Genomic DNA, 16,435 nt, shown 5'->3' with positions numbered 1-16,435 from the left:
GTTGCTCATAATATGTTCTTATAATTGTTTGTATTTCTTTGGTCTTGGTTGTGATCGCTCCTCTTTCATTCATGATTTTGTTGATTTGGGTCATTTCTCTTTTCTTTTTGATAAGTCTGGCCAGGGGTTTATCAATCTTGTTAATTCTTTCAAAGAACCAGCTCCTAGTTTCGTGGATCTGTTCTACTGTTCTTTTGGTTTCTATTTCACTGATTTCTTCTCTGATCTTTATTATTTCTCTTTTTCTTAATATATATCATCTTTTCCTGCTGGGTTTAGGCTTTTTTTGCTGTTTTTTCTCTAGCTCCTTTAGGTGCAGGGTTAGGTTGTGTATTTGAGACCTGTCTTGTTTCTTGAGAAAGGCTTGTATTGCTATATACTTTCCTCTTAGGACTGCCTTTGCAGTATCCCAAAGATTTTGAACAGTTGTGTTTTCATTTTCATTGGTTTCCATGCATTTTTTAAATTCTTCTTTAATTTCCTGGTTGACCCATTCATTCTTTAGTAGGATGCTCTTTAGCCTCCATGTATATGAATCCTTCCCGACTTTCCTCTTGTGATTGAGTTCTAGTTTCAAAGCATTGCGGTCTGAAAATATGCAGGGGATGATCCCCGTCTTTTGGTACCAGTTGAGCCCTGATTTGTGACCTAGGATGTGATCAATTCTGGAGAATGTTCCATGGGCACTAGAGGAGAATGTGTATTCTGTTGTTTTGGGATGGAATGTTCTGAATATGTCTGTGAAGTCCATTTGGTCCAGTGTGTCATTTAAAGTCTTTATTTCCTTGTTGATCGTTTGCTTAGATGATCTGTCCATTTCAGTGAGGGGGGCGTTAAAGTCCCCCAGTATTACTGTATTGCTGTCGATGCGTTTCTTTGCTTTTGTTATTAATTGCCTTATATAATTGGCTGCTCCCATGTTAGGGGCATAGATATTTACAATTGTTAGATCTTCTTGTTGGATAGACCCTTTAAGTAAGATATAGTGTCCTTCCTCATCTCTTATTACAGTCTTTGGTTTAACATCTAAGTTGTCTCATACAAGGATTGCCACCCCAGCTTTCTTTTGGTGTCCATTAGCATGGTAAAATGTTTTCCACACCCTCACTTTCAATCTGGGAGTGTCTTTGGGTCTAAAATGAGTCTCTTACAGACAGCACATCGATGGGTTTTGTTGTTTAATCCACTCTGATAGCCTGTGTCTTTTGATTGGGGCATTTAGCCCCTTTACATTCAGGGTTACTATTGAAAGATACGAATTTAGAGCCATTGTATTGCCTGTAAGGTGACTGTTACTGTATATTGTCTCTGTTCCTTTGTGGTCTATGTTGCTTTTAGGCTCTCTCTGTGCTTAGAGGACCCCTTTCAATACTTCTTGTGTGGCTGGTTTTGTGTTTGCAAATTCCTTTATTTTTTGTTTGTCCTGGAAGCTTTTTATCTCTCCTTCTATTTTCAATGACAGCCTAGCCGGATATTGTATTCTTGGCTGCATATTTTTCTCGTTTAGTGCTCTGAAGATACCATGCCAGTCCTTTCTGGCCTGCCAGGTCTCTGTGGGTAGGTCTGTTGCCAATCTAATGTTTCTACCATTGTAGGTTACAGACCTCTTGTCCCGAGCTGCTTTCAGGATTTTCTCTTTGTCTCTGAGACTTGTAAGTTTTACACTTAGATGTTGGGGTGTTGACCTATTTTTATTGATTTTGAGAGGGGTTTTCTGTGCCTCCTGGATTTTGATGCCTGTTTCCTTCCCCAAATTAGGGACGTTCTCTGCTATAATTTGCTCCAATATACCTTCTGCCCCTCTCTCTCTTTCTTCTTCTTCTGGGATCCCAATTACTCTAATGTTTTATCTTATGGTATCACTTATCTCTCGAATTCTGCCCTCGTGATCCAGTAGTTGTTTATCTTTTTCTCAGCTTCTTTATTTTCCATTATTTGATCTTCTATATCGCTGATTCTCTCTTCTGCCTCATTTATCCTAGCAGTTAGTACCCGCATTTTTGATTGCACCTCATTAGTAGCCTTTTCGATTTCGACTTGGTTACATTTTCATTCTTTTATTTCTCCAGAAAGGGTTTCTCTAATAACTTCCATGCTTTTTTCAAGTCCAGCTAGTATCTTTAAAATCGTGATTCTGAACTCTAGGTCTGACATTGTACTAATGTCCGTGTTGTGTAGGTCCCTCACAGTCGGTAGTACCTCTTGTTCTTTTTGTTGAGGTGATTTTTTTCCATCTTGTCATTTTGTCCAGAGGAGAATAGATGAATGAGAGAACAAAATGCTAACATGGTAACAACGTCCCCAGCAAATATACTCTAAACAAATCAGAAAAGACCTGAAACTGGGAGAAAGGAAAGGTAAAGAAAAAAAAAAGAAAAAGAAATAGAAAAAAAAGAAACAAAAACAGGCAAAACAAAACAACAAGAAAAAAACAGAATATGATTAGATATGATCAGGCTGGTGCATAGATCAGTGCCACACACTAGAATTTGGGTGTATTTTGGTCTGTTAGAAGAAAGTGCCTCCCAAAATTTTGAAGAAAGAAAAACTTATATATGTACAATAATAAAGGTTGATACGATGAAGGGATGGAATATGACTGTAAAGATGAGAATTATAAAAAATTTTATAAAAGGAATTGATAAGTTGTTTGGAAAAAGAAAGAAGAGGTTTTAAGGAAAAAAAAAGAAAAAAAAAGGGAGAGAATGTGATCAGGCAGGAACCTAGAGCAAAGCCATACACTAGAGATTTAGGGTATATTTTGATCTGTTAGAAGAAAGTATATGTCAAAATTTTAAAGAGAGAACAACTTATATATATATATATATATATATGCCAAAAATAAGAGTAACTACTATGAAGGGATAGGCTATGACTCTAAAAATGAAAAATAAAAATGTGTTTTAAAAAAGGCATTGATAAGATGGTTGAAAAAGGGAAAAAGAAAAATTAAAAAAAAAAGAAAAATTTAACTTTGAAAGATTAAAGAATCATGGTAAAAAAGCCATGAATTCTATGTGCTGTATTCCCCTAGCGCTAGAGTTCTGCCGTTCTCATTGATCAGTAAACTTGCTCTTGGCAGGCTGTTCTTGATGATCTTCTGGGGGAGGGGCCTGTTGCCGTGGTTCCCAAATGTCTTTGCCATAGGCGGAATTGACCCACCCTTGTGGGTCCACTCTAAGTAATCTGCTCGGGATTGCTCTCGGGAGCTTTTTTCCCCTGCAAGCTTTTGGTACAGCTCTGGAGGACAAGAGGGAAAATGTCGGCCTCCCAATCTCCGCCCCAGAGGAGCCGAGAACTCGGAGCCCTACTCCTCAGTGAGCCCCCAGAGCAAAGCAGTCAGTGACTCCCGTCTCCCCGGTCTCCGGCCGCACGTTGTGCTCACCCGGCCTGTAATCGAGCATTTCTGTCTCTGGCACCTGACTCGGTGTGGAGTCTCCAAACCCATCAGATCCCTGTGGTGCGCTCCCGCGCTGCTCCTCCCGGGGGAGGAAGGGGAGTCTCCCCGGATCTGCCGCTTGTTGGGTCCCTACTGGAAGAGCAGTGGCCTGACTGTGCCGTGGATCACAGTTTATGGCAACCCCGAGCTGAGAGCCCGCGCCTCATCTCCATCTCTGCAGCCAGCTTCCCTGCTGTGATACCTGGGAGCTCTGTTGCACTCAGGAACCCCCAGTCTTTCTGTGACCCCGAGGGTCCTGAGATCACACTGTCCTGCCAGGGTTCCACCACCTGCTTAGTCACTGGGGCGACGTCCCTCAGTGGAGCACACTTCTAAAAGTTCCGCTTTTGTTCTCCGTGGCTCTATCACTTGCCAGAAGCCACTGATGGAGGCCCCCTCCCCTGCCGTCTATCCTCCCGAATATCGCCTCGGATTCACTTCTCTGCACGTCCTACCTTCCAGAACGTGGTCGCTTTTCTCTTCAGAGTTGTTGCTATTCTTTTCTTTGATCTCCTGTTGAGTTCGTAGGTGTTCAGAATGGTTTGATCCCTATCTAGCTGAATTCCTTAGACCAGACGAAATCCAGGTCTCCTACTCCTCCGCCATCATGCTCTGCCCCCTTGAAAATTGATAGTTTTTTTATATGTTATTCTTGAATACTCTTTATTAATTTTTAAAAAGTATATGCTTAATTACAATTAGTATCTTTGGAGGCAGGTTTTATAATTCTGAAAAATAAACTCATTCCTTTTATAATATTTTATGATACTTTTATGTAGCCTGTTTTGAAATTTTTTGTTTAAGAAATTTTTTTTTGAAATTATTTGTTTTTTTACCTTGTAAGTATATCTTTATGATTTTTTTGTAATGATTTATTGTATTGTTTCTTTCCTTCAACTTTTGATTTTAAAAATTCCAAACTTTGAGAAAAGTGAAAGAATAATACATGAATATCGAGTTGCCTTTCCTCTAGATTCACCCTTTTTTTTTTAAGATTTTTTATTTATTTATTTGACATAGACACAGCGAGAGAGGGAACACAAGCAGGGGGAGTGGGAGAGGGAGAAACAGGCTTCCCGCTGAGCAGGGAGCCCAATGCGGGCTCGATCCCAGGACCCCGGGATCATGACCTGAGCCGAAGGCAGACACCTAACGGCTGAGCCACCCAGGCGCCCCTAGATTTACCCGTTTTTAATATTCTACCACATTATTTGTATTTTCTTTCTCCATCTCCATTAATTGCCATTAATAATATTATCAAATATACATTATGTGTGTGTGTGTATATATATATATATATATTTTTTTTTTTAACCTCTTTTCAAAGTGTTTTTTCATGGCTATATTTTTCTTTTCAGTTTTCAGATTTACGCTCCAGTGAGGAATCACACGTTACATTTGGTCTTTATTTTTCTTTTCTTCCTTTAATGCAGAATAGGCTCATGGCCATTTTTTACTTTTTAGGATATTGACTTTTTTAAGATCCCGTGTTCCTTTTTTGTAGATTTCCTACCATTTGGATTTGTCTGATTGTTTCTTCATGATTAGATTCAGGTTAAATATTTTCGGTAAGAATACTACCTTGGTGATAAAGATGCATATTTTGGAATTTGCTCTGTGATTTCTAGGAGATTAAAACTAAAAAATGGAATATTTCATTCCTTCCCCCTTACTGCACATCAGCCTAACTAAATAAAATCGAGGCAATCAAAGAATCTGCAGTTATTGGAACATCAAACTTCAAATTTTTGACCTGATATTTTTCATACTTTGGCAAACTTTGTTTTTTTAAGTTACCACTTTGATTATAAGAAATGCTAGTCTACTAGAAGAGCACTGGTCTGGATGGTAGGAAATGGGTGCATGAGATATGATTTGTTTTACTCATTTATTTATTTAAGAAATACTATTGATCATGTCCTCACATTATACAGTTGCTGTGTGTGAGAACTGGATTCCAGTGTTTATTGCATTTGGCCATTAGAATGTCATTTATTTTTTTCCAGAGCAGGTATAGTAGTAGAAACCTCATTATAGTCAATTGACGAATAAAATAAAGGAGACAAAGTAGAAAGACTAAATGCATACCAGTCCTTAGCTTAGTTGTAGAATTGAGGGAATTTCTCTTCTCTCTTCCCCTCCCTACCTCCCCTGTTTCTCTCTTTTTCTCCCTTTAAAACCTAGGCTGATGGTAAGGAACTGCTAGAGAGGTTGAGACACAGAGAGAGAGGAATAACTAGCATTGTAAGATACTGGAAGATGGGAATAAGAGAACACAGCTGGAGCAATAAGCTCTAGTTAGGTGAAGCCATACCATTTGATTTAAGAGGAAATGTATACAAATGGATAAGTGAAGGTATATAAGGAGAGAGAGAAGGTTAGGTAGTTGAAGGGGTCAGGTGGCCTTTATTTTTACTGATGTAAAGAGTTAACTTCATCTGCCAAGAGTGAGTTTAGGTAAGAGATTTGAAAAGAGATGAGGGTTTGTAGTTGACTAAGGATAAGTAAAAGAATTGATGAGTCATTTTGAGAGCCTGAGAATGGGTTTAATTGACCCAGTTCTTCACTTTTGCATTTTTCTCCCCATACGAAGAGGTTGAATTGAATTGTGTGGAAGTTGGGTTGAATTTAAGATTAGAGGTTTGAAGGAGCTGTGGGGTGAAGGGTTAAGGGTGGATGGGAATTTAGGGTGCTAATGGGAGGGCAGTGAAATGATTGGTAGGTAGTCTGTGGAGAAGAGGCACACGTGTGCAGGAAGAAATGATAGACTCAATAAAGTAAAGGAATGGGGCATGGTTTGCTTTGATAAGGTCAAAGAATAGGTTAGGGATAGGAGGTTACAGCCAGAGATAGATCAACGTTTAGTTTCAGAAATGGAATAAGTGTGAGCAATGGTGAGGTCCAGGTTAAGGTAACTGGAATGGATTATTGGGATCAATGCAATTGTATTTGTTTAGGGGAAGAATAGTTGAGGTATGCACATTATATAAATTGTGCCTGGAAATTGCCAGGATAATGGCAAGATTTGTGTTGGTAAGGTAGAAGGATCTTAGAGCTTAAGGCTTCATTGATTATGGAGAGTGAGGAAGAAATGGGTTCAATAAAGAACATTACATTCTAGCACAGCCAGATGGCATACCTCTCAAAGACAAGTGGATTTTATGCAAATGTGGAGGAGTTTTAGCCTGGAAGTGGCTAATAGGGGAGCTAGGAGAATAAGGACTCTCCTCTCTCTGTTGTGTGTGTTGGGTGTTAGAGAAGGGCCCACATTCATTAGACTGGATTTTATAGAGCAAGTAGTTCCAGCAACAGAAACTAAACTTTATGCTGTTAATGACTAGGAGGTGCAAGACTATAGAGTTTTTTTTAAATTAAAGCATGAGGGTTTCTTTCTTTTTCTTTCTTTCTTTTTCTTTCTTTCTTTCTTTCTTTCTTTCTTTCTTTCTTTCTTTCTTTCTTTCTTTCTTTCTTTCTTTCTTTTCGATTTTATTTATTTATTTGAAAGAGAGAGAGGAGAGAGCACAAGCAGGGGGAGCAGCAGAAGGAGAGGGGGGAGCAGCAGAAGGAGAGGGAGAAGCAGGCTCCCCGCTGAGCAGGGAGCTCCATGACTTGAGCTGAGGACAGACGCTTAACCGACTGAGCCACCCAGGCACCCTGAAAGCATGAGAGTTTCAAGGAGCCAGTGGAATTGATTGGAATAAGAAAGAAGCAGGATGGGGCGCCTGGGTGGCTCAGTCAGTTAAGTGTCTGCCTTTGGCTCAGGTTGTGATCTCAGGGTCCTGGGATCGAGCCCCACGTCGGGATCTTTGCTCAGTGGGGAGCCTGCTTCTCCCTCTCCCTCTGCCTGCTGCTCCCCCTGCTTGTGCTCTCTCTTTCTGTCAAATAAATAAAACCTGGAAAAAAAAAAGAAAGAAGCAGGATGATAGATTGAGGGTTGAAAATATAGTGGAATATTGAGATAGCAGTTTCAAGACTCACTGTGATGGGGTCCCTGTATAATGTACGATATTTGATTAATTTTGAATGGGAGACAAGTATATTAGTGAAATTACTAAAATGTAATACATTTAGAAATGATAAAGATAGCCTGACAATTTTATACTATTAAAAATGAAAAAGGGTTAATTCTGACTTGCATGTAACAATGTATCCACTGGGTGTCACTGTGGCTTCATATTTAGTTATACAAATAAATAGGTACAGGAGCTTTGTGTCTGTGGAGTCAATATTACATGGGTCTTCTGTCTGCTTATTTTTCCTTTTTGCAGTGAATTTGGTAGTATCTTTTTTTTTTTTTTTTTTTTTTTTAGGTACAGCTATTTATCACCATTGCAAATAAAGCAGATACCTATTCCTAAACTGGCGGCTCCAAACTGTCTTATCATTACTTGGGTGACCAATAGACAGAAGCACCTACGTTTTGTAAAGGAAGAACTTTATCCTTCTTGGTCTGTTGAGATAGTTGCTGAGTGGCACTGGGTAAAAGTAAGTTGAAAAATTAACTTATTTGTTAGTATGGTGTGACATGTAAGTCACATAAATGTAGCATCTAATTTTTAACACTTAACATGTCACTGCTCTACTCCTTCAAAACAGTCTATTTAAAACTTTTACTTTGATACTAAATACTTTTTTCTTTTTTTTTTTTTTTTGAAACTTTTATTTATTCATGAGAGACAGAGAGAGAGAGAGAGAGAGAGAGGCAGAGGGAGAAGCAGGCTCCCAAGGGGCAGGGAGCCCGATGCGGGACTCGATCCCAGGACCCTGGGATCATGACCTGAGCCGAAGGCAGACGCTTAACCATCTGAGCCACCCCAGGCGCCCGATACTTTTTTCTTTTTGATGCTAAATACTTATATCTTATTCTCAAAGGCTTTTTACTTTTTGTTCTGTGTCTTTTTGTAGTAGAGTCTCAAACTGCTGGCCTTAGGAAATATTTGATTCAGGGAGATATCAGGATGACATTCTAAAAAGCTCTGATGTCTGTAGTTTAAAAAACAACAAACAAAAACTTTGGAGAATCTATCAGGAAACATAGAAATAGTGTTGTCCTTCATCTTCTTGCTCTTTACGCATCCACAATTTCAGTCACCCTTTGTGGGTTCTTTCCTGTTTTGTTTTTTTCTTTTTTCTTTTTTCTTATGTTGCTGGGGATGGGAGGGAGAATAGCTAAGTAACCCAGCATGGAAGAGGTGGAAAGAACCAAGAACCTTACATACTTGAAATTTTAACTTAGGTCCTCAGTGCCTTATGTGCTGCTGTGCCTATTTTTGAAAGAAATGACTCCAAGTCTTGGATTGGTTGAATGATCTTTAATATCTCTGTTTACTATAAGAACAAAAAAATACAGAAAAATAAGGCATCAGTTCAGAGTCCATTGGACATCCTTTTAAAGATGCATTGTCTACTTAGATGAATTTTGCAAAAGCCCTCCTACATTTAAAAAAGATAAACCCACTTGTTATCAATTGAATGTTTAATATTTGTATAGCTGATACATTTATTTTAAACGGAAGAGTTCTGTTTTTATGTACTTTGTATTTTGCGGTCTACTGGTATATCTTCTAAAAGGTGTGTATATTGTTTATTTACACCTATTTTAATGAACTTAGCAAACAAACATTAACAGTTGTATCTTTGCTTTTAAAACATACTTTGGGCTTAGCTTTGGTTGATTTGGTATATAGGACATTGATGGGAATATAAAACTCCATTCTACCCTGTACATTATAACAGTTCTTTTATTGTCAGAGATGGGGGTCAAAGTCAGGAAAAGGGTACCTTCTGAAATCAAAACCAGTAAAATGTTAATACATAAAATCTAAGACTACCCTATTCATTTTTAGTACTAATCCGTACAAGAGATGATATGATAAGCCCAGAGTTTAAAACAAAAGTACGGTATATTATATGAAACACTGTTAGGTACCTATATGCACTGTTATAACAGAAGGAGTAATTTGCATTGAATATAAAATATATCCAAATAATAAGAATTTGCCTGTATTTATACAGCACTGTGTGGAAGAGATGCTGTCTCTCCTAGGCCCTAGAGGTGATAATAGGACTTTACTGATTTGGCTTTTTAGTTATCTTGATATTTAGTAAAAGGTTCAATAGATAATAGATATGAATATTCTGATGGTGAAAATACGTATTTTAATGGCTAGTTTATAAATTGATATTGCTATTATAAATTGTGTTTTCAATTTGATTAGCTTTAAGTGAGTCTTTGAGAGTATGATCACTCCAGGATGAAATGACAAAATTGAATTTCTGGATTTGTAATGCCAAGGGATTAGACTAAGTATTGTCTATCTTATCAGTCTCTGAGCTTTTTTTTAATTACTAATTCTAGCTCTGACAGTATTTAATGACACTGTATTCTATAAAGTTTAATAAGATATACTTTAATCCACTTAGTCACATTGCCAGTAATCCGTAAATTATTTGAATGAATAAATGAATTAATGATAACATGGTTTCAGGAATAAGTTTTAATGAGAAGTAGATTTTTATGTGTAAGATGATAAAGTGATATTTAAAATATTTTAGTCCCTTATAGCTGCTCTGTCCAAGTGATGCTCACTAGTCATATGTGGCTCTTTAGCACTTGAAATGTGGCTTGTCAAAATTGAATTGATGTTAAGTGTAAAATATACATTGGATTTCAAACACCTAGTATGAAAGAAAAAATATAACATACCTAAATAAATTTATTACATATTGAAATAATATTTTGGATATGTGAGACTAAACTAAATATGTAATTAAAATTGCTTACACATTCTTCTTACCTTTTTTAATGTTTAATGTTAGTAGAAAATTTAAATTACACACGTGGTTTGCATTTGTGGCTTACATTTATTTTTATTGGATAGCACTAGCCCAGCGGTTTAATTTCTTTCTCTTTGGCAGGAACTGTATAGTGATAGAAAAAAACCCAAACTCTTTCCTGGATATTTACACATGTATGGTGCTATTTTGTTTTGTTTTTTTTTCTCCTATCAGATCACCAATTCAGGAGAATTTGTGTTCCCGTTAGATTCTCCACACAAAAAGCCTTATGAAGGTCTTATACTGGGGAGAGTTCGAGAAAAAACTGCTGTACCATTAAGGTAGGAAAGGTGATTTTTCAAAATTGTATAAATGTATACAAAATTAATAGTATAATGATCATTGGTTTTCCTTAATTTTTACATTTTTGAAAATCTGAAAATGGCCCAGACCAGAAAAATGTGAATGGTATGGTACATGAAATTTTATATTATCTTTTATCTAGTGTGTAATTGTTGAAGTCATTATTGAAGAAAAGGAAATTTTTGGTAATGTCTCAATACTTAAATTGCTGATTTATATTATTGCTTCTATTCTTGAATTTATTTTTAAGTTCAGATTCTATTTGAAAGGTGAAAAAAAGGCAACTGTGACTTATATATGAAAAATTGTCCTTTAAAATAAAATTTACTTTGTTGTTTTGTTTTAATTAGGAATGAAGATGTAAAAGTACTTCCCATTCCAGATCACAAGTTAATTGTCAGTGTGCCCTGTACTCTTCATTCACATAAGCCACCGCTTGCTGGTATGTTTTTATAAAATAGAATTGTTATGACTTCTGTCAAATTGAAGAAAGGATTGAATTTAGTATTTGAGTGGTGTAGAGATTTGGAAATTAAATTGGATGTTTTATTTTTGTTAATACTCTAAAATTTTACAGCAGAATTTATGAATAGTGTTTTTTATTTATTTTGTTACAAAAGCTTTATTGTTTTCATTTGGTCCATGATTTGAGAGAGGGCTTTATGATGGTTAAAGGGCTGCCTAGTGGCTGCAGGGAGAGGCACAGGCAGAAGCTCTGACATCGGGGGATGTAGAGGTGCCCGTCAAAGGCTCCTGGGCTCTGGAAGCTCCTAGTTGTGCTTGAGGATGAGCCTTTGGAAGAGATACTTGACTGGCCTGGCCCAGCCCAGGGCCATCCACCAGCCAACCTGTGGAGGTTAGTCAGGTGGTCACCCAAGTTCTTGATGAGTTTTGCCTCCTCATCTGGAAGTGGCTCTCCAGTAAGTCACACAGATGGGGATTTGTATGGGCATACATATCCAGAGGATACATATCCAGAAGGGCCTGGTTCAGGATGTTCTTCAGGGCCGTGCAGCTTCCATGGCATCTATGGCTTTGCCTCACTCATTTTGGGACGGATTCTTCATGTTTTGGAAAGGGTGTGGCTGCCGCACAAAGTTAGATTTTGCGGTGGGGGAATCCCTATGACTTGATATGTAATCCTTATGTTTTGGTTAGGTAGTGGTAGACAAGAAGTATTTGTAACCCTATATTTTTGAATTTATGTTACTATGTAGCAAGCGCATATATTTTTAGGTATAGAGCTATACAAATTTTTTGAATTTGAAGATGCAAAAAGTTTTGCATCTTCTAAGAGATGCCTGGCCAACTTGAGGAAGAAGTGCCTAGGCCTTCCGGAGTCACATCGTCACAGTCCAAACAAGCCCTGAGAGGTGGATGTAAGAGGTCTGCAAATACAGGTTGACTAGACAGTTGACAGTGGCCTCCACCTTGGGAGAATAATTCTGAGGAATCTGGGAGCTCACCGTTTGTCAGCAATAAGGAGCTAACCACAAAAAGTGGGGTTGGCTTGTCCTGGAGGTTGTTCCTGGAAAGGAGATTGGAAGGTGGTCGGAGGGTAGTCAGAGATTGGAAGAAGGGGGTCCCTGGGTCTGTTCCATCCAGAGACTGTTGAAAAAGATTATTGAACCATTGAAGCAAGAGATAGCTTTGTGGGATTGCTTGCTATGCTGAATAGATTTTTATTTCACCTCTGCTTTTCCTTTTATACCATTTTTTTTAGGTTCCCCTTATTATTGATTATTACTCCCTCACTGTCCTTGATAGACTGAAGACTGATGGGGCAGCTAAGGATTGTAGTTCTACTAGGGGCTTTATTTCACTAAGAGGGCTCTATCCCTTGCTTGTTCTGAAACCAGGAGCTCAGAAAAGCAGTCAGAGAGAGATACTGAGAATCCCCTTGATACTTGGTAGAGATTCAGTTTTATGTTGAGGTAGTGTTGCTTTTTTGAACTATTGGAAAGGTAATTGCTACAGCCTGGAATCCTTACTAGCCTTAATGCTTTATTTAGTATAATGTTCATCATTCAGTGAAACTAAGCAGCAAGGAATAATGGAAAGTTTTGTGGCTTTGGAGATTGACTAACATGAGTTTGAATCCTGGCTCTGCTACTTAATGAGTTACTCTATTTTTTACCTCAAAGTCCTCATTTAAAGAGAGACTAATGATATTTAATCTTTTAGAGTTGTGAGGATTGCTTATAATATATTTGAAATTCTGTAGTATATATTAGAAGCTCTGTAAATGCTAAATTTTTCAAGTGAGAGTTTAGAAAAATAGGAATGTAGGGGCACCTGGGTGGCTCAGTCGCTTAAGTGTCCGACTCTTGATTTTGGCTCAGGTCATGATCCTCAGGGTTGTGACATCAAGCCCCCATGTCAGGCTCCTCACTGGGCATGGAGACTGCTTAAGTCTCTCTCTCTCCCTTTCTCTGTGCTCCCCCCAAAAAATAGGAATGTAAGTCCTTGAGACATACTCAATTTGTGATTATTTCCTATTCAAAAAATTTTTTGAGGAATTTTTTTTTATTAATTTGGTGATCCTTGCTTAAAAAACCCAAAACATTTAAGCTGCCACTCAGGAAAACTACAGGGTCCCCAGCCTATCATATTATTTTGTAGAATATGGGCTAGTTCATGAGCTAGAATACATAGGAAAGTGAATACAGATTCTCAAGGTAATTTTTATTGATAGCGCTTAGGATTTCTGTTATCTTAAATTACTTATGCAGAAGAGTTTGTAGTGTTACTTCATTTGAGAAATACTCAGATGTTTTCCTGATGATTCATTCTTGACTTAGAGGCATGCTGAGTGAATAATCATCTTTAAGCTTTGTACTGTCATAGACTCTTAATTGCATTAAATATTAGTGACTTAAATGAGTGACATTGTACTGTTCTTTGAGGAAAAAATTATGTTTGGTACCAGTATTCAATGGAGGAAATCTAATTTGTATCCTTCTAATTTGAATTTTCTCTATCATTTAGTGAGTATCAAAGCATAATTTAGTGTTCGTCTTAGGGCTTAGTTTTTTACTTTTAAAAATCTAAAAACCAAGACCCAACCTTTCATTCTCAAATTATAGTTAAGCTGTTTATCAATTCCTTTTACATAGGCGAAATTATGTTTAAAAATTAATCTTAAAAAACAAGGTTTTAAAATAGTAAATAAAAATTAGTCTTTTATTAATCCTAATAAAAATGAGTCAGCCTGTATCTATGAAGTGCAGTTCTGCCATATTCCCAGTAGAGGGCAGCACAAACACAGTTTTTTTTAGAATTGAGAACTTTTAAAAAAAGAAAAGTTAGATTTTGCGGTGGGGGAATCCCTATGACTTGATATGTCATCCTTATGTTTTGGTTAGGTAGTGGTAGACAAGAAGTATTTGTAACCCTATATTTTTGAATTTATGTTACTATGTAGCAAGCGCATATATTTTTAGGTATAGAGCTATACAAATTAAAGCCATCAAAAAACAATTTCTGCATTGTATTTTACTCTGAAATCCTAAATCTAGGTTTTAGGATAGTACATGTTCTATATGTAATGCTTAGAACTTTTACATGTAAATGTTCTTAAACTGTTTTATGTAAATTCATAAAATGAAATGTTCTCTCTTTTGCTTCTAGGGGCACCAAGATTTAAAAAAAATTAATTTTTTAATTAATTTTTTTATTATGTTATGTTAATCACTATACATTACATCATTAGTTTTTGATGTAGTGTTCCATGATTCATTGTTGCGTATAACACCCAATGCTCCATTCAGTACGTGCCCTCTTTAATACCCATCACCAGGCTAACCCATCCCCCCACCCAAAAAATTTTAATTTATTGCTACATTTACTCTGTTTTTAAATTTTGAAGTTTCCTGCTACAGATTAAAAGATAAGCATTCAATAGCTATGGGTTGTAATTTAACAATTATAAATGTTTATAAAATTTAAAGATTTAAAAGTATTTGGATCAAAATTATTTTTTATATTTTACCTTAGAGGAATTTTCACTCCTTTTACTACTTTATTCACTAACAGTTTCTAACTGAAGAGTAAAACACAGTTTGATAAGATTCTGTGCACTGGTGTTTGAGCCCCTTCTCCCCAACCCTGCCCTTTGTTCCCAGAGCAAAAGGGGAATGACTGGCTATGCGTGGATTATTTCCTCTTCTTTGATTAGAAATATGTTTTGCTAATGTCAGATGTTATATAATTATCTTAAGTATATGTATATGTCATATTCATACTTTATACATTTGAATTTACTTTTTAAAAATTGAGGTATAATTAACATACACCATTATATTAGTTTCAGGTGTACAACAATGATTTGATGTATATATATATTGAGAAATGATCACCAATCACAATAAGTCTAGTTAACATCCATTACCACACATAGTTACAAAATTTTTTCTTTGTGATTAGAACTTTTAAGATCTCGAGTTTACTTTTAAACTGATATTTAAAATTAGTAAGAATAAAACATTTCCATTTATTTGCTTTTATTTCTTTTGCTTTGTTTTGAAATGTGGTTAACATTTTAAAAATATTACTCCTTGACTTTCTATTTTTGTCAACCAGAAAGGAAAAAAAAAAAGACATGCAGAAATGTGTTACATTGAGAAAGTAGGAGGTAGTAAATGGGTTTAGGTTTTATGTACTATATTTGTCAACTCCCAAGTGCCTGGCCATCTTTTTCTACTAGATTGTGTACTCTTAGAAAACATGGGTATCTGTTTCCTTTGTTAAGTTCCATAGTACTGATTATAGTGGATGCTCAGAATAGTAAACATTTTTGACTGGCTGACTCCCGCCTGTTAGACTCCAGATTATGGTTTAAGAATAGAGTTGCTACTGTATTTGTACCAAAACACTGAACAAACACGCAGAAACAAAGAAAACCTTGCTTCATATAATCTTAGACCACATTAAAAGTGAATTGAGGTTAGTAAGGCATTGAATTCATGGAGAAAAAATGGAAAAGTGATATAAGTTTATTTTCCTCTAAGACTCTGGGGAAGTCTTTCTCAGGTTTAATAACATTTAATTATACACTTATGAAAGGACTAGAAGTCTCATGTTAGCATCACCTAAAAGCTATCAAAGCCCAAATTTGGGTTGTGGACAATGAATGCTTTAAATTCTTTGATTTTTGATAAACAGGACCAAAACTTTTATAGAAATAAACAGTTCTTTTGCTGAGAGAGTGATTGGAGAACATTATGAACATGAAATTTTTTATATGTTTTCTTTTAAACTTTACCTATATCAAATATTCCTAAGGAATACTTACCGTTCCTAAAGGGAATTCGATAAATTTCTTCCAAGCTCAATCTTGTATAGTAATTAAGAACTATATTTAAAAAGTGCTCTTCTAGGACTTTTCATCCCTGAATTGTTATTTTCATACCCAGTTCCTGTAATGTGGTTAATATAGCTAACCAGCAATGATCAAGGTTAAATTAATCAGATTTAAATATTTGTAATCCAAATGAACATGTGCTTTAAAAAAAAGCTTCTATGCTATTTTCTGTTACTGTGTATCATAGCATTTAGTCAACATATGTATGAGGTAGCTTTTTCCTGATAAAATACAATTTTTAGTAGTTATTACATTACATAAGGACTACTTGTGGAAATAATGTGAAATTTTAGGTAAAAAGGATCTATACTTTGGAAATGATGGAATGTGCTACCAAGTTATAGCTATGAGGGTATTGTATTTGTTAGTTATATTGTTCAATATTTTTATTGGTATCCAGTTCATTTACTGCTCTCTTGCTAATATATATGCTTGCAGAAACTTATATTTTATCTCAGTTTTGTAAGTGGGTTATTTTTATGTTGTTTCTATAT

At 36.2% G+C, this 16,435-nt stretch overlaps 1 protein-coding gene across 4 annotated transcripts in view; it reads left to right on the top strand.

The window, feature by feature from the left end:
* The window catches only part of METTL4 (methyltransferase 4, N6-adenosine), a 159,378-nt gene that overhangs the window by 17,643 nt on the left and 125,300 nt on the right, over positions 1 to 16,435 (top strand). For all 4 annotated transcript variants that reach the window (XM_073898455.1, XM_073898457.1, XM_073898458.1 and 1 more), the window contains exons 6-8: positions 7,750 to 7,924; positions 10,451 to 10,557; positions 10,930 to 11,021. In XM_073898455.1, the coding sequence (XP_073754556.1) occupies positions 7,750 to 7,924; positions 10,451 to 10,557; positions 10,930 to 11,021 (374 nt within the window). The remainder of the gene's footprint in view (positions 1 to 7,749; positions 7,925 to 10,450; positions 10,558 to 10,929; positions 11,022 to 16,435) is intronic.

Source organism: Callorhinus ursinus, unplaced genomic scaffold, assembly GCF_003265705.2.
Source record: "Callorhinus ursinus isolate GAN/ISIS: 27379988/994484 unplaced genomic scaffold, GSC_fseal_2.0 scaffold11, whole genome shotgun sequence".
In the NCBI taxonomy this organism is placed as follows: domain Eukaryota; kingdom Metazoa; phylum Chordata; class Mammalia; order Carnivora; family Otariidae; genus Callorhinus; species Callorhinus ursinus.
The sequence above is the reverse complement of the archived record's forward strand: the minus strand, read 5'-3'. Positions and strand labels throughout refer to the sequence as shown.